Source organism: Odontesthes bonariensis, chromosome 3 (assembly GCF_027942865.1).
Source record: "Odontesthes bonariensis isolate fOdoBon6 chromosome 3, fOdoBon6.hap1, whole genome shotgun sequence".
Classification (NCBI taxonomy): domain Eukaryota; kingdom Metazoa; phylum Chordata; class Actinopteri; order Atheriniformes; family Atherinopsidae; genus Odontesthes; species Odontesthes bonariensis.
Genome location: NC_134508.1, coordinates 21,332,211 through 21,354,742, shown reverse-complemented (window position 1 = coordinate 21,354,742; position 22,532 = coordinate 21,332,211). Strand labels below are relative to the sequence as shown.

At 41.6% G+C, this 22,532-nt stretch overlaps 1 protein-coding gene across 1 annotated transcript; it reads left to right on the top strand.

Annotated features, from left to right (window-relative positions):
- The first annotated feature begins 5,495 nt into the window (after window positions 1–5,495).
- On the top strand, window positions 5,496–22,441 carry LOC142377807 (G-protein coupled receptor 22). Its single transcript, XM_075462125.1, has 2 exons — window positions 5,496–5,890; window positions 18,492–22,441. Exon 2 carries the CDS (start codon window positions 18,617–18,619, stop codon window positions 20,300–20,302), a length of 1,686 nt encoding a protein of 561 aa, XP_075318240.1. The 5' UTR covers window positions 5,496–5,890; window positions 18,492–18,616; the 3' UTR covers window positions 20,303–22,441.
- The last annotated feature ends 91 nt before the right edge of the window (window positions 22,442–22,532 follow it).

The window sequence follows — 22,532 nt, the reverse complement described above, 5'->3', positions numbered from 1 at the left end:
TGGCTCAGCATTTGCCTCACTCAAACCTCAGCTCAAGGTCATTTTGTCAAGCCTTAATGGATTCACAAAGAATTTTCCTTTCAGGACCTCTTTCCTTTTATCAGCCTCCCTTTCTTCCTAATGCCATCCCATGCATAGAAGAATTCATGTTGATTGCTTTTCTCGTCTCTTGTATCAATATCGTCTCAAGTCCTCTGCCTATTATTTTTTTTTTTTTTGGTTGTAGTTTTTGTCTGCATCAAAGCTCTGATACAGCTCCATGCGCTGCTGTGTCTGTTGGAACTCTGTGAATGACAACTTCCTCGGTTACAGTGGTTACATTGCTTGGTCGCCTCTTGGGTTTATCTGATCGGTCTAGTCTCTTGTGTTCGAGGGCCTTTCAGTCGAGCAGGATATGTAGCTGAGTAAATTCAGGTGACATGGTGTGACATTTTAGTTTGCACTGTCTCAGCTTTATGGGGCATGACAGTTGGTCATCTTTTATGTCCATGACTGTGATAAGGTCAGCTTGTGTCCACAGCACAAATCTGACACAATTAGGGGCACACCCTATTGTGTATGGATAGAGTTAGTGCTTAAAGACATCCCATTTCTATCTTCAATAATCTAGATTGAGCATTGCTGGGAGAGCTTCAAATGTAACTTTCAAACACTGAGAAAAGGTGTCAGTTATCCCTGTGTACTGACTCAAGGTGGAATAAAAGCTTTGCCTAATTGCAATTTATACATTAAGACTGGATGCAACATATGTGTACCTCAATTTTAGAATAAGAGCAGCATTTGCATGCTTTTTCTTTTGAACATTGTTTGTGCACCTAATGGTATGTTGTTTAGAAAAACTGTGCAGACAGTGTAAGGTAGACAGTATATTCATATTTTATTAACACTATAACATAAAACACACTTCAAACGCTGAAAGTGAGACATTATTATTTCATGAAAAAGTCTAGCTCATCTTGAATTTGATTCAAAAACTGGAGAATTTCAAATTCAAGACTGTATATAATATAAATTAATTCAGAGAACCTGGAGTCATCTCTGTGCACAGGGGACTCAGCTGAAAATCAATATCAGATGCCCGTGATCGTCAGACTCTCAGGCAGCACTGCATAAAGACGGGCATGATTCAGTCATGGAAATCAGTGCATGGGCTCAGGAACTTCTGGAAGGGTTCTGTTGGAATAACTCCCAGGACTCCCAAAGCTAACCACGAGGAGACCGCAGTTTGTTGCATTTGTTACTCTTCTTTTTTCAAATGTTTCTGGCTTATCTGCAGTGCTAAAACAATGAATTATAACCTTATTCAGTATTTTTATGCAGACGGAACTCGATTGATCCTGTAATGTCAAACTCTCACTTGAATTTAGGAGGGTTGTTTAGAAAAGTAAATTGTGTGCAGTATTGGTTCGGACAGGCCATAACATCAATCTGAGCACACATCTATGTTGAGCTGATTCCCTTCTACTCAGTCCAATGCCAATCGGCAAATCTCATGCAGAATGAGCTATTTTAACTGCTTTAGCCTGCCCTCCTCGTCTGTCTTCTCTACAAGCCGCTTTTCAACCCACCTCCACCTCAGCTCCTCCGTTTCAAGCTGTGTCTGACTTAATCAGTGTCATGTCTGTTATCATTAAGTCTGCTCTGCCCTGTCCTCTAAGGCGTCTTTGCTGCTGCTCCCCCTGCCTCAGGTTTTTCACGTTTGCCTTTGGAAGGACCCAGAACAGAGCCAAACCCCCCCCTTAAAAGTAAGTCAAGTTTAGGTTACAATAACAACTTGAATATATCCAATGTATGTTTTTTTTTCTCAAGGAGGACAAATATTTGATCTCAGTTCTCCATTGGAGTAATACGTTCTCATGATTTGGTCCTCGGATTTTTTTTGTGTAATAAAAAATATCAAAACCTACATGGATTAATAGCTTTGGGTTTTGCACAGACATCCAGTACAAGTCAGAAGTCTGGACACAGCTACTCATTCATCTTGAATGAGGTGTGTCCACATTTTTGGCAGGTGCTTTATATGGTTTCAGAATTGATCTACCCCAGTGATCTTTTGGCTTTTCTTTTAGTACCACCAAGAGGCGGGCTTTTTTATTTGTTTTTTACTGTAACAACTATTTCATAGGCTCCTGAAAAAAATTGGAACTGATTTACAAGTTCATCCCCGATGTATGAGTCCTACGAGTTTCCTTTCATCTAGCAGCTCCACAACCCAGTTGCAGAAGAAAATGTGCCAGTTATAGAAACCACAGATGCATTTAATCACAACATTTTTCATTTTGCCAATTCATGTTACTCTGCAAACTCTCAAGTAAGTATATGTCTTATCTGCAATTGGGTGGTGGATGGATGGTTGGAAAAACTTAACCTTCATCTGAAACACTCCAGTAAGAGACCATTACTTTTGAAAAGAGTCTGTCGGGCACTGTGATTCTAGTCTCTCGTGAGTCTATGTGAAACCAATGTCATTTATTTTCCTTTGATTCCTACTGTGTTTTTGTTAGATTTAGGCACCATAACTACTCGGTTAGGGTTAGGTTTGGAAAAATATCACTGTTAGCTGTGAAAAAACAACGTTTTAATAATTTTGCACATTCCATTTAAGGTTCCACGAGCAGGAGTGACAACGAGCTCTTTCGGCAGAGATTATATGTATTTGTGGTTTCTACAGATGTAAAATGGTGAAATCAGGATGGTGTATCAGGAATCGATAAGTGGAGGTTTACAGGTTTAGATTATCTTTCATTTGTTATTTAGAATAAGTTCAAACACAAATAGCGTCATACATGCTGTAAGTGTGGTGGGTTTTGATCCAAGCCCTCTCTCTCTGTTGATCGTTCACTGGGGCTGAAGCCAGAGTAGACTGCAGGTTCTTGACTTGTATCCAGGTTTACCAAACGTGGTGCCAGTATCTTTGATGCCGCACAAGACAGACGGAGATAAAGACCCCCCCACTGGCACCCTGCTGCCACACGGGTCACAGTAATCCACACCAAAAGGCTACATTAAACACGTAGGCCAGTGAGTGTAATTGCGCCATCCAGTAACTGTTTCATGTCCACATTGCTATGGAAACGTCAAAATACTGTAGATGGTTAACATTCTCTACCATGTAAATTGGATTTGAAAGCTGTGAAGGGCTAACAATGATTTGATTCTCCACTGATATTTTTAGGGGAAATCTTTCTCTCGAGATTAAACCAATATGTCACTGAGCATTACAGGCAATGTATTTGGATCATATAGATGTTTAATTCAGGTGTTACAGACTAAGTAGCAAAGTTCAACATTTTGTGGTTTGACTCGATTTCTTTTCCTTTCTTTTTGTCATTAGCAGCTTGGATGAGTCTTGACAGAAAACGTTTTACTATGGAAGCACATCAAAAATAAATGCCTGATATTATCCTTTAAAATCAGAAAGTAAGGGTTTCTTTTCAGTCTCATCGCCACTGACTTTTAGCAGCCCTAAGAGAGAGGTCCTGTGCAGAGGAGGGAGCAAGATGTCAGTCTGTTCTGACAAGGTCACATGCTTTGTTTTTTAACTTCTTGACAGGAAAACCTGAGGCTCTGCTGTCCCTGCTCCTCCTTAACCCATAGCTGCATGCTGCAGGTTAATGCCATTTTTGTCTCAATGTTCTTCAAGGGCACCGTGGTAAATATAGGAAATCTTTAAGAAAGAGCTGATGGAGTACACTCAGCAGAAGCCAGAGAAGATGGATAAGTCAAATTAGTAAATGTAAAAAATCTATCAAAGGAGAATGGCCTGAAAATTACAAATATAGGTTTAAGCATACCATATCGTACACTGTGTTACGCAAGTGTTTGGGTGTGTCTTTTTTCATATGCATGTGACTCAGAAACAGACACGTACACCTTATGGCCTGATATTTTGGGGTGTTTTCAATTTCTTTCAAGTGTTTGTGTGCATCTTTAGATGTGTTTTTTTTTTATATATATATCCTTGGCAAAGAAACAAAGGCATATGGTATGTGGGTGTTTGGCAGATGCTCCTAATCACTGGCTAGCTTTGCATTTGTATGTGACTGTTTTCACAAGAGATTCGGATCAGTTGCAAGGGCGATTCGGTGTTTTCATGTTTGTCAGAGGAAAAAGATGCTGCTTTAGGCCTGCAGGGTGCCCTCTGTGTCATGTAAAAATATGTGGTGCAGGCAAAGAAAAAAAGGTGGGCTATAGTGACAACGTGTTACAGAGAAGGTGGCGCATGAGGCAGATTAGGAGTATAGAAGAAGGGAGCGAAAACACATGAAATTAGTTTGTATGTACAATCTGAGAAGATTGTTTGTATCTGTATTCGTGAATCACAAATGGTGAAATGGTAAGAGACACAGACCTGTAGCTTTTGGAATTATAATCACTGTCACGATGGCACTGTTCTGACACAATCAAGAAAAGAATGAATAATTAATACTTATGGGGATGCATTTAGGTGCAAGTGAGTCTGCATCAATTTAGTTTATTTTTAGAGCCATTAAATGTTTCTTGTTCAAGGTTATATGCAGATAAATTATTCCGGTCGCTGTTTATTTGCATATAAAGGTCAAACCCACACATTTCAGATGCAGGTGTAAAAGGTTACCCATTCAAAATAAGTTTTTAAATCCACAATTCCTTTTCCTATATGCTATTCAGTGGGGGGGGGGGGGGGGGGCATAAATATACAACTAACAGTGGATTTTTATATACATTCCACCATGTGAGTTTCTGAGTAGTGAATTAGCCGTTCCAGCTCTCCTTAAAGACTCATGGTGTTTAAACCTGTTTTCTTAATCCCCCTCTATGCGTTATCTCACATATCCACATACACAGTATTTTTTTGTCCACTGCTAAAAAAAACAACAACAACCGTTTGTGAATCAGTGCACTCACAAGGAACCTTCTTCTTTTTTTTTTTATTGTGCAACAAGGTCACAAATGTATCAGTCAGCGACCTTGATCCCTGCACACAGCTCATGCCATGTATATGCTCAGAAGATGGAAGGATGCTCTTAACTCTTGTAAATACAGCTTTAAATCTCATGAGTCTGTCTTTAATCACCGTCCACCAGCCATGAAGCAGCTGGATGGAAATTCCTGCATAGTGCAGCCCCCGGTGTGAGGCGAAGACAGAACAGCCTACTCCTAAAGCTTTTAACACAGTAGGGGGAAACTGATATTTCAAAGTAAAGCCCGTATATCCAGTCATTTTCCTCTGAGAAAGATGCAACCAAAGTGTGCGTAATATTTTTTGAGACAGGGAGATAAGCGGTGGGGATAGGGGAGACAAGGAGTCGCAAGTGGGAAATCTCGCTGAAATACTACAGAGGAGTGTGTTCACCCTTGAGGAATCTCAGGTCGTCCTTGTGAAAGGCTACCCGTTACACACATGCGCCCCCCCACCCGCTCTTCCTCCCGCATCCCTGTCTCCTCCCCCTTCCAACAGAACCCCTCTCCGTCCTCCCCATCCTCCCTCCCTCAGCTTGCAGATCACCGTATTGGTCACTGGTATGGAGCGTCTGCGCTCCTGTGAGCGGTTAGCGCATGATCGCCGGCCCGTGTGCGAGATGCAGTGCAAGTCGGCGGAATAAAAGTGGACAGTTGTAGCGCGCCGCGCGGAGTGGGAAATTCAAAGAATAACGCCAAAACAAAGAAATTACCTTGTTTGTAAGCGGACAGCAGCGACTGCTGCGCTCCGCATCTGCAGGCGTGGAGGGTTTCCCCCTCCCACTGTAACATTTATGACAAAACGGAGGCAACATATTCTAGTCACGTTTTTGGCTGACAGCCGGCTGTCCTGGAGAGCGCTGGAGTGAAGCAGGGTCCAGATCTGGAGAAAGCGCAGCGCACCGACACCTGCAGTAGGATGTAAAGGGAATTCCCACAACCCAAACTGGTAAGTTTAACACTTGTCTGTGACACTTCTTCTTAAGACATTCGTTTATAGCAAATGCAGGTAAATATCCAAAGTCCTATCATGATTTTGATATATAGGCTACAAATATGTGTATGTGCAGTGAGAATATTTTGACAGAGACAATTGAAGAGATGTAAAGGTTTTAGGCTTTAATATGGTTACTGTCCTTTGTAATTTGACCAACAGTTGCTGAGGGCTCTTTCTACGGGATTAGATTGTCTAACGCTGTTGTGATTACAGGCAACATCAACAAATCACCTCGCAGTCTGACTTAAGACAGGCCTTTTAAAAGCCTGTTTGCATTTTCGGATCAAGCGACTAAACAGAGGTTCAAACAAATCTGTTTGGGTTTGATTTTCTTCTGCCCAGATGCAATCAGAATTCTTTTTTTTTTTTTTTTTTAAATCAAACATCAGTAAATTGAAAAAAAAAATCTATGATTTAGTGATTTGTTTTGGTTAATTGCAGTCAAATCGGTCCTCTATGTGTTCCATTTTCCAGTGACTGTTGATATGCTTTAGTCACATGCATGCGCCACGCTTGATATGGAGGTGGCCCTTTGATCATTTAAAGAGCACAGGCTCAGTCAAAAAAACAAGTGTTTTCACATTTAACGTTTTAATCAGATAAAACCAGTTCACACTGCAACTCATTAGATGATCTCGAACTGTCATAATCCCATGAGACCATGACTTTAAAGGACTGTTTATAATGGCTCCTTCACATGTATTTACCCTCAACAGACAGGAGGGAAAAATGTGGCATGCCATTGCGGCATATGGGTTCATATCTCGTCGTAAGAGTGTGACAAAATATTTGCATTTTATGTCTTTAACTGCTGCTTTTATGTTAATTTTGTTCCAATGGTTGGTGACTACGCCAACAATTGTATTCATAAAGCTCTGCTTTGCTTTCATTATTTGCTCTGCACATTCCACACTGTTTAGGTTGTGTGTATCGTCTCTTCATCTGAAGAGACTGCGAACACTGCTCTGTTCTTGATGACCTGTGAAAAGGGAGCAAGGCAGTAGAGCAGTGTTTTATGATAGGTCTCTCACTGCTGAGAAACTTTGCACCAGCAGATCAACATCTTCTGGAAGTTAGGGGCTAGGTTTATTGTCATACTGCAGTCTGTGAGCAATAGTAGCTCTGGTACCATATGAAAGAAGAATGCATTTAACTACAAACTCCAAATAGAATTCCATACCATAAGCTTTGCCTCATGATATTTCTGATACTTCAGTGACTGTAGGGATTCAGTTAGTATCAACTTTTTGGTTTACTTGGCTTTCCCTTTGCATTCACAATAATAACATTGCCTCCACATTTTATTAAATTCTCTTTGACATACTTTCTGATGCTCATTTTTCACTAATTTAGTGATATCCAGCCCCCCCAAACCCCTTAATTAATCTTGAGTCAGCTGTAAATACTGTTGCTGTGTTATCTCGTAGAAAGTGCGGCTTCATCATTTGTGAGCCATTTAGCAGAGACTCTCTTAACTAACAGTTTGCTGTAATCTGCAGGATCTTGGTTTCCCTTATCATGGGGAACACTAATTAAAATGTTGAGTATGCATCATTAAAGGTGTACATTTCTGCTTCATATCAGTCGTACTTATTCTGTGTTTATTTCATGACTCTAAAAATCATGCCAGACAAAACCACTGCCACCCTTTACTTGAAAGAAAATAGTACACGCGGAATACAAACATGCAGCTGGATTGTGTTTGCACTCACATGTGCGCGTCAGCCAGCTGTGACTCCCGCATGGACAATTGTTTTTTTAGGTTTTTCACGTTCGCATCAACTGTCAGGGTGGCAGTTTGAGCATTTGTTTTGCATGTAGGTCATTCTATGTTTGTGTCTATAAAGGTATTTATAGAGAAGCTTTGATGTTGCTGATGGGGTAACATTCTGCTGCATGCGTGTCATTCTCCAGTTAGAAGCGGCAGCACAGTTGGGAGAAGCTGTCATATTTTCTTTCCGCGCAGTGAAAAAAAGAGTACTGTATCTCTGATCTGTCACGCTGATTGAGGGGTCTTATTTACCTTTTATATAACAACACTGAGATGGTTCGTGAGGGAATTTTAGGACAACGCCAGTGTGAGAAAAGCACACAGAATTTATGTAAGAGCCTCCCCGCTGTCATAATCCTGGAAATGTTCTTTATGCGCCAGATGTGTCTTTCAACATGACTATTGGTTTAAAGATTTATTCTATTTGTGGGAAAAACATCTTTTTATTTATTTTTTCTCTGCTCCACAGGCAATTATCTAAGGTAAAAGTGACAAGGGTCAACATTAGCAGGAATTAGAACAACTCCTTTTTAATTGGCCTAGCTAACCCAGACAAGTTTTAAAAATTCTGTGTTGTTCTTGAGCATAAAATTCTCGTCATAAAATTGTCCTCACCCTTGCTTTAGAAAAAATTAAAGCCACTATATAATATAGAGCCTCAGAAGCATAACAGGGAAAAGGGAAACAAAATAAACACCAGCAATTGACTTGTGTACTAATCCGTTGATTACTGATGGCTACGATTGCTCATTCTTTTGTGCAAAGTTTTCTGAAGCAGATCTCTGCTCTGGATGGGAAAAAAGAAGATGTGAAGTCGTGAATTCACCACAAATAAATAGAAGCAGGATATGGAACAAGACATCACTAGAAGAGCAGAAGAGGGATCGTGGGGAAATAGACTTTCAAGAGAAGATAGAAAGGGCAAGATGGAAGAGATTACCTGTGTACAAAGGCTTCCTGTGGTCACACACAGCAAGTGTATTAACTGTGATTTTGATCAAATACAACATACGTTGTCATGCTGCGCACAGATCTGCTTTGTTCGATGTAAGCTGCAAACATGAAGTGTATGGGATTTTGAGTCTCGTTTACTTTGCCTCTCCTGAGGATTGTCATTTGAAAGCTCTTTGTGTGACAAAAGAAAATCAATCCCTCAATCTTGGCTTTGCATGATGACAGATTTGTATATGTGTTGGTCTTCTCCGCTTGAGGTTAGACCCGTCTATCTTCATGGTATGCCTGCAGGGAAGCTCTCCTCTCCTGGCCAATGATGTCCTGTCTGTAGGAGGTAAATGGTATTAATTTGAATCGAATTGCCCTCAAGGGTTAAATAGTTTAATCATTCTAACCTGGTTTCTTTTTATCAGCTCCAATTTCTTTATTTCTCCTTATGTTTGGAGTTCCAGTTTTTTTTTTTCCTTATTTCTGACCTCTTTATATGCTCTCTGGTTCTATTAAGCCCAGTTATTAATGGATTCTCAGTGTGAGTCAGAAATCTGATGTATTGAAAGAGTCCTCTCTCTGTAAGCCCTGAATGGAATCCTAGTCTAAATCAATTTAAGGTGAAGGTGAGCACTACATGAGCACAAAATGTTCCTGATTAGGGTAGATTTATTTAATTTCTGCTCTGCTGGGTGCTACACGATGGCAACTCTCGTTAAAGAGAAGTTTCTGAGTTTTCATCCCAGTTCTATTGAGCAGTATCTCTATCATTAGCTTTTGTTTGCGCAGGGTTGCTAAGGAGCAGACATGATGGAAATGCCTCATTCGCACCGGTGCAAGGTCTCACACCTTTCCACTGATCTACAACTCTAATCCACCCAGAATCACAGCTACATGCTAATGAGCATGTTTTACTAAAAGCGCCCACTTTGCAATTTGCACTTGAGTAGCACTCCAGCAATTTAGTATTCAACTTTATAAAAGTTAAGGTAAAAAGCAGATGAGACAGCAGCAGAAAGTTGAGGAAATGTTCCTTAAAGCAACTCAACAGAAACTTTCATTCGACCCGAAAGTCCCATTTCTTTTGAACTTTGACTGCCAGATTTCTGTTTGGAATTTAAGGATGATGTAATTTTTTGGATAAATATTCATCATCACAATTTGATGAAGCTCCATTTCTTGTGACCACGGGTGGTCCAGCTGTTTCCAAAGGTTATGTAGTGCTTTGACTTGATTTACTCTGCATAAAGATTTGGCAGTGCTCTGTGAAAATAAGCTACTTCCTCAGAAATATGCCATTTGAGCACATATTACTTTTTTTATGTACTTAAGTAATTAATCCATCGTCACAAATCTCTCATGTACCAACCACAGTCATGTCTAGACTGCCAGAGATTTAGGTGAAAATGCGGTAGGCGATCCTAAAAACTGCGGCATTTTTAAAAGCAGCACGTAGAGACACCCTCCCCAAACAGCAGCAGTACAATGGGCTGCGGTGGTGACACAAAGGTACGTAAAGCTAGAAAAAAGTCAACTAATTTCATCATCTTGGTTTACAATCTGTTGTTTGTCTGAGATTTTCAGTGTTTGTGGGTATGTTCAGTGCACTCAGGCATGCACTCAGGTGAAATCTGCTGTCAGCGATACGACTGGAGAGACCTGTTATCACACAGCTGCTGGTTTGGTGCCATGTCACCAGAGAACCATTAAAGTGACATCAGACCTCACACTGTGACTTGACTGTTTATTCACAACACTCCAGCACAACATAAATCAACACAGGTGGGTGTAGCATACAGGCTATTTAGATTTGATGACTGCATTTGGACAATTAATTTAACTCCTAATGGCACGTGCTATTTGATTCAGTTCAGACTTTATTAAGGACATCGCTCATGGGGAGCTTTAAAATGGAGAGATGGAGAGATGTTCTGCTAATCCCAAACAATCACTTCAGTTCACTTATGGAATAGAGGTGTAATTACTGCTCTAAAATAAATTTAATGAGTGTCTCTATATCTCTTGATTGTATCCTTCTTTCTTCGGCTTACATCATTACTAATCATTGCTATTCTGTTCAATGATGCAGTGAACAGCCTCCAGTTCTGATAGATGTTAAAGTCTCCACTTGTGCTCAATTTATCTTAATTTTGCAAGCTTTCACACATGGATTTCTTTTTGTTTTTGAAGAGCTGGGACTGCACGACAGCCTTGATTAGAGTGTATTGACGGAAGGCGCTTGTAATAGCAAAATTACGGGCTTTGGACATCACAGCTGGATAGAGTATACAGAGGGGTGTCTTTAATGAATGGCAGAGTCAAATGAAATCCATCAAGTATGGTGTCAGGTGGTAATGATGCCTCACACCCTGTGGACCAAGCTGTCTAGGGACCAAGGTCCTATTTCTATACATAGCTATACATAGCTGTTACAGACTGTAATAATTAACCAGCCTATTGCTGCCTTATTAATTTTCTGGTACAGTAGCTACATGTCAGAAATAGAGGGTATAAAGTGACTCAACGTGCAAGTCTCTGATGTAGTTCTAGCAATCTGTGAGAGTCTACATGCAGTGATGCATTGCAATGCTCTAGTTTAATATTGAAAATCACAGAATGGTCTACTCAGACAGTCTTGAGGGGATTACACAAACATATTGTAGAGTATGGCTGAGAGCCATGTGCTGGCTTCTCGATGGATGGTGAGGAGGGGAGGCCAGGCGGTGCAACTGGGACTATTCAAAAGAGAGATGGATAGTAGTAGTGAGCAGGGAACAAACATTCCCCTCCAGCGAGGACTGGACTCAGCATCCATCTGCACACCGCTAAGTCTTCCTCCCATCCATCATCCCTCATTGCGACTAGCCCCGTTTTTTTTAATCTCACCTCCTTTTACCACCATCTCTTTCTCCCTAACTTGTGTCAGGCTTAAGCGTGGGTGAGATTCAGCAGTTTCTTAAGTACACAACATGTCGTTCACCTCAGATAGCAATCCATCTTCCACCAAATCAGCAGGGGAGCACACAGGCAGGGAGTGAGTGCACAGGCGTGGGCTGGCACTGCGTGGTTGTGTGGGTGGGTGGCAGTTAGCCGTAGCATTGTGGACCACACAGTTTGCTTGTAAGTCATTTGCAAGATCATTGGGATATACGTGATACCCCATTTAGAAACTTCACAGTGTTAAGCGTTTTTCAGCTGCTCATGAGGAGTAGCTGAGTTGGTTTTAACTGTTGCAGAGTTATAAACGGACTCTGTTTGTTGTGTTTTCTTACATTTTGAACAGCTTTCTTCCTAAAGTTCCAGGGCTGTCCTGCTCTGAAACACATTAGCTTGGTATGTTGTTGCTCTCATTGAACAGGTTGTGTTTCTTGCCTGTTTAGGCTGTTTGTTGGGAGCCTGCCAGGGATACTGCTGCCCAGCTGGTCGCTGCTTGCTGTTAGTGCTGCCAGATAAATTGAGAGGGAAAATTAAGCCTTTGATCGATCGTCTCACTGCGGACATTAGGAATACTTGAGACGGCCATGAGTCAGCGTGCTGCATGTGCTGTCATCCTTTTGGCTTTTTCTCTTTTTTTCTCTTTATTTCCTTCAGTCCTCTTCTGTCCTGACTCTCTCCTCTGGGTCCCTTTCTTCCCTAAATGTCAACTTTGGATGACATTCTCAAAGTATCAGAGGACAAAGCCTTCTCACAATTTTGTCCTGACATTTCACACTTTTACAAGGGAAAGAAGGAGACAATTCTCTATACATGTTAGCCTAGAGAAACCACAATACAATAGAGTTGCTACACTTTCATCTTTCTAGTCAGACACACTGCCTCTTGGCACTGCTAACTACCAAAGTATTTTTCTATTCCAATGTTATTTTTGCAAAAAGTGATTCATATTTACTTTGGTTATAAGTTACCTCTGCCAAGGAGGGCATTTGGGATTACTCAAAAGTTATGGATGTTTGAAACTGTACTAGAGGTGGGACATAGCTGAATTTATTTTATTTTAAACCAGATCTGGATTCAGGAACTTTTTATTCAGCCCTTCAGTCTCAAAATGCCGTTACTGTCTTTATGTAAAATCCTCATCCTCAGGGATTTATTAGTGTTGTCAAACACTCACCAAGGAGCTGGAAAGTTTCCAGCAGCTGAAAATAAACCACAGCAACAGGAATACTGACTAAAATTAATTTCTTTGCAACTGCACAGACTAATTAGACTAACATAAAGAAAACATGTTGTTCACTACACGCATATTTATACGATAATTAAGTACTTTGCCCTTATCTTTTTTTAAAAATCTGTGTATGTTTTCCCCATTAATCCATTTAAGCTTGCGTGCCAATACTGAATTCTTTACAGATGATATGTAATTGTGGTATGAGGGAGTGTCAGCCCTATACTCATCAGAACATTTATGATCCGAAGCAAGGTGTCTACTACTGCTATTTTGACCTTTTCCAGTTGGATATTGTCTAAAAATCAACTCCCAAAGCTGCTTCCAGTTTCTTGAAGGTACTTTATTTGAACAGTGTCACAGAAAGCAGTCTGAAGTATCCCACTGATAATCTCCAGGCCCTGTACAAACACAAAATCTACTCATTTCTCAGAGGGAATACAAACTCATTTTTCCTCAGTTAAACATTAAGGCTTGAAGATCAATAACATTTTGAACTGACTGGGAGCATCGTATTTGTTCAACAGTAATACAAATTCTGAGGAATATGCTTCGCTTAAAGATTTGACATACAGTGTGTAGCTAACCCAAACATGGAGCTCTATTTTAAACAAGACTTTACAGCCAAATCCAACAGGGCAGAGACATCAGGCTTAAATCTGCTGCCTGCATTTCTTTCATTCTACAGTGCCCCCACTTCCTGTTAAACCTTTAATATTTTTATCTTATTTACAGCGCTACTAAGATGTTCACATCTTCGAAGAACACTCCAGGAGTAAACTAGACTTGATTTACTCTGCATAAAGATTTGGCAGCAACTGCACTCCGAAAATAAGCTACTTCCTAAGGAATATGCCATTTGAGCACATTTTGCCTTCTTTAGGGGTCCCACGTAAGTAATTAGCCCATTGTCACAAATCTCTCATGTACCAACCAGAGTCATGTCTAGACTGCAAGGGATTTAAAATGTGAGCGTAAAAAGCAGCAGGTAGAGACCCCACCAAACAGCAGCAGCACAATGGACAGCGGTGGTGACACAAAGGGCCAGATTTAATAAGCTGCCTCTGCCTCCTTCCAGACATGAACAAGAAACATGTTGTTTTTATTAGAAAGGTACACCGACCTTCAACGGTGGTTTTCCTGTCAAGTGAAGTGTACCACCATCAACTGAGGTAGGATAACAGAAATTACATTAGAGTGTATTATCGAGTTTGTGTGTTTCATTTTCTTGTTCTGAAAAGCAAGTGCAATTCTAATGCAGACAAGATTGTTGTGGGGAAAGTAAAGCCTGGTTTATAGTCGGTAACGCAAGACGCAACGCAAGACGCAAGCCGCAACGCAAGCCCTTGCGCGGTTGCAAGCCCCCCCTTGCGTGCTTGCGTGTGTCACCTCAATTTTCTAAACTTCACGCAAGACGCAAGCGCAAGCCACTGGCTGTGGTCGAAACCGCCTACTACTTGATTGATCTGACAGTATGCAGAGCGTTTACACACAGTGCACTTCACTCCTGCCCGAGCAGAAATCAGCCAGCCTGAAAAGCTGATTTCCCTTAAGCTATAGGCTAAACTCTGTAAATATATAACTTTAGCAACATTTGAAACATTTTCAGGCGAGAAAGTAGTCGTTTAGACCCCCAAGGTGTTGAAAATCTGACAAAATACCAGCTATTTACAAGAAGAAGAAGAAGCATGAATCTATGGAAGAGAGACTTGCCAAACAGCTCCTGGCGGTGAATTTCCTTTCATCGTAGTAGGCTTGTCATTGAAAAAACCCGCTACTCCACCTACTGTCCTGGCGGTGAATCGCCACGCAGCACACGCAACCGCCGACGAAGCAAAATGAAGTATAAACGTCTCGAGCCATTAACATACGCGCAAGACGCAAGCGCAAGGGCAGTTAAAAGAAGTATAACTCAGCCTTTAAGCACTCTCTGAACTCTCTGAAAAAGAGAGCAAGTCATATTGTTAAAAAAAAAAAAAACACATTTCCCAACTAAAGATAAGGGAATTTTATCTGTGCTGCTGCATTCTGAACTTTTGAAAAATGCATTATGTCAGCTATCTAGCAGGCTGCAACCTGAATTTTCTATTGTAATTCTTACTGTTATTTTCATTCTTATTAGTTTTCTCTATATTTATATTTTCTTCTCTGTATGCATGTATCTTTTTTTCTTTAGTACTTCTTTATTTTAGAAGTTAGTCCTACATTGTTGGACACCCCCTTCCTCTATCTTCTCCTCTCAGTGTGAAGTATGTCATTTCTCAGAGACATTTCCAACAGTATGCCAGTAAATACCTCACACAATGTTATGCTAGATGCTACCAGGGACAATAGCAGGCTCACTGTTTGTTTTTGTGCTGAGGAGAAGTTATCAAGCTTCTGGCAGAAAATTTATTGTCAGGGTGCAAATGAAATGCATGGATAGGTTGTGTACGGGCTGAATGCAAGACTTGTAGCGGAGGATAAAAAAAAAGAGACAACCTGAACTATTCACACTGACAACACAATCTGCTTTTGTGTTTACCCTTGTTATATTGTGCAAAGAGGCTTGACAACTTGTCATCTCCCACCCAACATCCATAATAACCTTGACAGCAGGGTGCTGGACACTGTCAGCTTGTTCTTTTGGAGCAAACCCCAGAATCAACAGTAAATGAGATATCATGACAGACATAATGAAAACATCTACCAAGCTCAAATAAAACCTCCAGATGACAGTTGCTCTTTGGGTTCCGTACACGAACCAACCAGTCAAATTTTTTGGCTTAGCGCACATGATTATAAATTATACTGTTGATTGACAGGCAGGAAGAGGACCCACTAAGATACCAAAAAACTATTTCAGACTTTGTGGCTATAATACATTTGTTCCCAATATGATGCTCGCACAACAGCGGTACGGCTTCAAAAGCAATACTTTAAGCTGAGCTAAGTTCAAGGACTTTTTGAATTTGAATGTCTTTTGTGCTTGGGTCATGTCTTAATATACAGTGTTTTATAGCTGCCCGAAGCTTCCCCTGCCCCTCTCCCTTCTCTCTGGTCTGACAATCACAGACTGGATGTAATTTACAGTGACAGAGTTTCACCTTGTTTCCCGCAATTTTCTGTTGGCACACCTCACTCAGAAGTGCACCGACCTGCTAACAAACATAAAACACCAAAACCCCGTGACTTATTGCAACAAAAGGATACAATTACACAACAAATATAAAAAAATAGACTGCCTTGAAATGACTTCTTTGTGTGTTGGTCATCAGTTCCCACAGCTACAAATTCCATGAGATTGAGCTGCAACCCCGAATGAACCTGATTATTTACTATTCCAACTTAGGAGACACTTGTGATTGTTAGAAAATTATTAAAAAGTTCACAACCCAGTAAATATTTTTATTTCTTTCCCCTCTCTGTCCCTGTACAAATGGAAATCTTTTAGTTTTACAGCTGAGAGTCACAGCTGCCTTTACGAAGACCATCTGACATTTAGTCACATGCTAACAGACACTCTCTCTATTGTTTGAGTCCCTTTGTAGCTCTTATCTGTTCATCATACTGCTAAGCATTCTTTATCGTTGTGTGACATCATTCCTTTTTCATGGAAAAGCATAAATGACTTGATGAAAGCTGCTATGCTGCCCTGCACACAATCACTTGCTATTTGCAGGAAAATGAGGAGAAACACATGACGGCCTGATCTATCAAGAATATATCAAGAAACTGACTCAGTCACTACAAAGTATTATGGCTCATTTTGTGTTCTGTTTTCAAATACTCTGTAAGAAATGACACTCAGATCACAGTTGGATGTTGTTTAATATCATTTTTTTGTCTGATTGCATTTATGAAACACACAGCAGCTCTTTTCCAAACCTTAATTCAACGCAGTGCTGAAGACATCACAAACATGAGCTGCTTGGTGAAAGTAGTATTGACTTGTATGTTCCCTCTGTGACAGGTGAAAGAGATTGACTCTTAAGTGTTAAATTTATCTTTGTTTGCAACGTGATCTTCTGTTGCATCACGTAAGCAATCATGTCGAAAAAACACATTTGACATTGAGCCGGGACATTATGTTACCACTCAATATTTCCAAATGTTTTTACTACCAAGTATATGTCTGTGACGCTGGATGATCAATCTTTGATTAGTTCAATGCTGTTAGAGTCCTTTACAGATAAACAATATAAAAGTAACAAATGAAAAATAAAAATCTCTGAAATTCTGAAGCCATTGTTAGAAGATAGTAAATTAACACTCTCACAACTGGTTTTGCAGCACTCAAAATGAGACCGCAGGTCCCCGGGAGAGAATGTGATGGGAGTGTGTTTATGCGCTCCCTTTCCTCAGGCTTGTTAAATTGGCAGATCAATGATGCTCTAAATCAATGTTCCAGCACCACCGCAAACCCCATGAAACCCATTAGTGAATTAAGATAGACCACTATTCCACTAGTCCTGTTCTGCCTACAGGTCCTGTCCACAGGATAAATGGGAGGAAAAACTGTGAAATAAAACAAATGCAAACGGTGCAACAGGACGGTATAAAAAAAGTCTGTGGCAGCGGAACGGCTGACAGCAAAGACTAGGGTCAAGTAAAGACTCCTTTCTTCCTCATTCAGATACTCAAGTAACAGTTTGTTTCCCCTTACTTCATATCTGGAAGGTGTCTTCACAACATTGTGGTTCCTTCCCATGCATGGGAGAGCATCCACACAGAAATTATATGCTTTACAAGTACGGTAGCCGTCTCAGGAAGTAAACAGGAAAAAGAGGAAAGAGGTGTAAAGGATCCAGGAGACAGAAGCAGGAAAATAAGCTGTGCAGACAGGATGCCAGAGGAGCTGGACTTTCTTTGATAGCATTGTTTAAGTGGTACTGTCTGTGCATCATTGATCAATTCATCTTCATTATGTCTCCCTGTGAGAACTATTAGCTGCTGCCACCCTTTGTTGGATTGCTGCTAAGTAGACATGCACTGCATTGTTTCCATCAGCCCACCAATGTCCCTGCCACCTCCCCTTTTGATGGCAGTGGCTGACAATTTATTGTGCTTGTGGGTGAAAAGCCATTTACGGGATCTTCACAGACAAGAGTTGTCTTCACAAGGCTGGGTGTCAGTCATCAAAGAACAAATGCCATCAGAACAAACAGCCATAGGTAGTAACATGTATTGTGTCACTGACATCTCAACAATAAAGGTGTGCTTGTTGAGTTCTGTTTATGTGCACATGCCTTATCCTGCATAACATATTTATGAACCTTATGTTGGCATGAATAAATCAAGCATATGAACTGGCAAACATGGCAAAAAGGGAAATGTTTAACTGCTTGTTGAAATGTGAACTGGTCAGGGATCTGATTCATGAATTCATACCTGCAAATGTCCTTCAGGACACATCCGGCACTAAATCCTCTCTTAACTGTTCCCCCTGTTTGTAGCTGAGCCCTGTGAGACATCATGGGTCATCAGCAGCAGCTTGAACTGCACCATGTGACTCCAAAGATCACTTTCACCTCCCGCATCAACTTGTGAAATCTGACATGTTTGGCATGTACTTGTTGTACAGTTATTTTTGAGTAAAGATTAGGCAAGCTGACTGCTGCACTGATTGATCGTTCTCTGTCCTGTTCTTGTCTTTCTCTTCCTCACCTTTTTTGCCTCTCTTCTCTGATTCATAGATACAAACACGGATCTGGTCTTCATCATCATCGCTGTCTCGTTTGAGTCAGAGGAAAAGGAAACATAAACCATGGTCTGGTGTGGTGGCCGCTGTTGCTATGCGTGAAGGACTGCTGAGGCGTCAATGGAGACCGAAGGCTATCGTGACCTCCTGGAGACCAACGATGGTCAGGGGGTAGGCCTGCTGGACGGAGGGGGAGAGACTGGCGTGGAGGAGGGCTGGAGCTCCCCCTACCCTCTGGGCTTCCAGGTGTCATTGACCACTGTACTGATGCTGGAACTTGTGTTGGGCTTTAGCAGCAACCTGACCGTACTTGTGCTCTACTGTGCTCAGTCCAACCTGGTGGATTCAGTCAGTAACTTGGTCACAGTCAACCTCCATGTGCTCGACATACTGGTCTGTGTGCTATGTCTGCCGCTGACTGTGGCCGTAATCCTGCTCCCATCTAATGAAAATGGAGTTGGCAGCCTGGCCACTCTTTGCTGCTTTCATGAGGCCTGCGTCACATTCACCAGTGTGGCCACAGCAGTCAATGTATTAGTGATCAGTCTGGACCGATACGACATCTCAGTGCGTCCAGCCAGTCGTCTGCTTACCCCCAGGCGTGCTGCACTGCTCCTGGCGGCGGTGTGGGCTGTGTCTCTGGCTGTTTTTTTCCTGCCCTTTCTCGAAGGGGATTTTTTCTCTTCAACAATTGAAAACAGTGGAGACAAGGAGCCAGAGAGGCAGAATAATGACTCAGTGCTCACAACGGGACTGACCCCCATTTATTCCTCATCTCCTTCCTTATTACCATCCGCTCGGCCCCCCTCCCCCTCACACCACCTGCCTTCAGTATGGCAGAACAGGACTCTGTTGTGTGTTGGAGGGCAAGGGTATTACACAGGTCTGGCTATGTATTATCACCTGTTACTTCAAGTGCCCTGCTTCTTCATTGCTGTTGCAGTGATGCTGTTCACCTACTCCAGGATCTTGCAGGCCCTCAATATCCGCATTGGCTCCCACATGATGAGGAGTACACGCACAAAGGACTCCACCTGCAGGATACGCTGCAGGAGGCAGAGGAGGAAGGACCTGAGTCTGCCAACGGACACGGTGTCCTCAAACCAGAACCAAAACCTCAACCATACTCCCCTCCTGCCCACTGCCACCCCTACACCCACATCACCGCCGCCACTCTCCTCCATGCCCCAAGGAATCTCTGACAGTGGGGCGACTGTGACTACCATCAGCACTGCTGCCACCACCCCCATTCCAACCACACCAGCCACCCCTGCTTCTCCAACCCCAGCTTCAGCTTCAGCTCAGACCCATGCCTCCACGCCTCTGCCTGCCTCCTCCGTGGGTGTGCAGGCCTCGGTTTCTGCCATCATTGCGTTGAGGCGGGCAGTGCGGAGGCATAGGGACCGCCGGGAACGTCAGCGTCGTGTCCTTAAAATGTCCCTAATTATCATATCCAGCTTCCTGGGCTGCTGGGCCCCTCTGTCTGCAGTCAATGTTCTGATACTGTGCATGGGTCCGAGTGACGGCCTGGTGCGCCTTCGTCTGTGCTTCTTGGCGATGGCTTATGGAACCACCATCTTTCACCCTCTGCTCTATGCTTTCACCAGGCAGAAACTGCGGCGTGCCCTCAAAACACGCGTTAAGAAAAGGGTGGTGTCACTTCTGCAAGTAGACCCAGCTCCCAGTGGGGGGACTGTTATTCATAACTCGTGGGTTGAGGGCGGAGGCCAAAGAAAGGCTCGCAAGTCACGGGTGGAGGCCAGCGATGTCACTGATCGATGTCTTACAGAGGCAGTAAGGGAATGAGGCTGGTCTTCAGAGTGTACTTTCATGTCTGAGCGTGTTTGTGAGTTTGAAGAATTGTACGTATCTTACTAAGCTGATGGTGATGGATTGCGAGTATATTTGTGTGTGGGTGTGAGAACAGATGAGAGGCAGCTAGTTTAGGTCACGGCCAGTCCAGTGGCCTCTGGTTCCCTGCAGATGAGGAAACTAGTGAGCATTGTGCTCTTATTTGAACCCTGCTTTTCTCTGTCTTTACATAGGCACTTACTAGTCTATCTCTGACTACCAATGTATGTCCATGGCAACACATGCCAAGTATTATGACAACCTAGCCATAAAAACGTATAATACAAGTGTGCAGCTCACATGTAGGGAAAGAGATTGATAACTGCAAACACATACAGTACAGTGTTGCTCCTGAGTGCACTTTAACTTGCATGTGCATGTACATATGCACAGTTAGACCCACACATATACAACTAATGCACACTTATTTATATTTAGCAACTATCTGTCAAAGCACACAGAAACTTACCCGCACAGATATTCTCAGTGTCAAAAATATTTAATGTACGTCTACATTTCTCTTTTTCCCCCCTTATTTTTGTCATGCCTTAATTGAGTTAAAAGTATTCTCATGGTGCTGAATGTCCGGATGTATGTTTACAACAATGTATCAACATAGAGTCAAAGTGTTTGCACCTAATGTAAATGGTTGCTAAGTTAAAGCTAGATCAATGCAAGCATTCAGATTTAAAGTTTACAGGCTCATAGGAAATTACAAGGAAATGGAAATTCAAAAGCAACTGATTTCAATTAATTTTCTATTAAAAAACAAATTTTTAGAAGAATGTGTGCCAGGTCAAGCTAAAATGTTTGGTTTAAAATCACCATTGATAGTCACGATGATAGAGGAACGTGTGATTGCGTTTGTATGTTTTCACAATTGTACACTTGTGTTCAACATGTGTCTGGTTATGTAAATGATGTAATGTGTGTGTGTGTGTGTGTGTGTGTGTGTGTGTGTGCGTGTGTGTGTGTGTGTGTGTGTGTGTGTGTGTGTGTGTGTGTGTGTGCGTGTGCATGCGTGTGTGCGTGTTCATGGATTTGTGCAATAACACACAAGCAAAGCAATGACCTCTAAGATGTGAACAAAGAGAATGTGAACACAGAATTGTTGTTTTTTCTTTATTGACTATGTGGTGTAGATTACAGAGGGAAAAGACAAGGAAGAGGACTTACTCTTCTGGTTAGAAGGCTGCTGGATACTCAAAAAAGATAATTATGTGGAGCATTTGTAACTATGTGTATATGACAGGCCGGTGAAATACTATTGAAGTTACATCACTACAGTTTTACAGAGGGAATCAAAGGACAATACCTTAAGAAAACGTCATTAAAAGTGTCTGAGGTCGGTGCAGGTTACCTAGAATTACAAACTGGAGAAATATCAACAATGAGAACCACCCGTTGACATATGACATCTCCTGTTGTGGTTGCTTTCAGATAGCATTTTGAATGACTACAGAGACAGACAGCCTCTGGACTTAAGACCTGGACATTATACTGTATCTGTGTCTCTCTTTCTCCTCAGGGCTTCATGTCTCATTTCTAAAGTTGATGAACAAAAAAAAAAGAGTAGAAAAACAGCCCTCAATCAGCTGTTGTATTATGGGTGTTAGAGTAAGTTTCGGTTTATGTCACTGAGTAGATAGAGTACATGTTTAACTTTTTATGGACTCGAGACATGGGAGGGTTTCTTGGGCTTTGGGTTATCACTACTTTCACTTTCACTTCTTTTACAAGATTTGTGAGCCAAACAGAAGACAATAATTATTGTGTATTCATGTACATTGTTCAGGGATGTAAATACATAAGTGTTGGATTTGGGTTTCAGCCAGAAAAACTTTTTTTTTTTTTGGCCACAATCATCTGCCGGACAGAACGTCAGCCATTGTGATAAACTCTTAGTGAGTTGGAGAGTTACTGTAAAGAGAAGATATGTGTCAGTGCATTTGTGTTAATACTGTACGTGTGTACATTGTACTCTACATCTACGACCATGTGTATAGAGAAATATTGGTATTGTATAAGATTTATAATATGTGTTATTGTATAGAAAAGAGCAGAATCTGTATTAAAAAGGTCTATCTATGTTCACTGTGTCAATTGATATGCATTTTTGTTTATGTTTTAGAAAGCAGATTACGGATGATACTGGAAACAAGAGCACTCTAGAGGGCTAACTGAT

Coding starts and splice junctions, on each gene's coding strand:
- LOC142377807 (XM_075462125.1), top strand. CDS start 18,617: ATGGAGACCGAAGGCTATCGTGACCTCCTGGAGACCAACGATGGTCAG.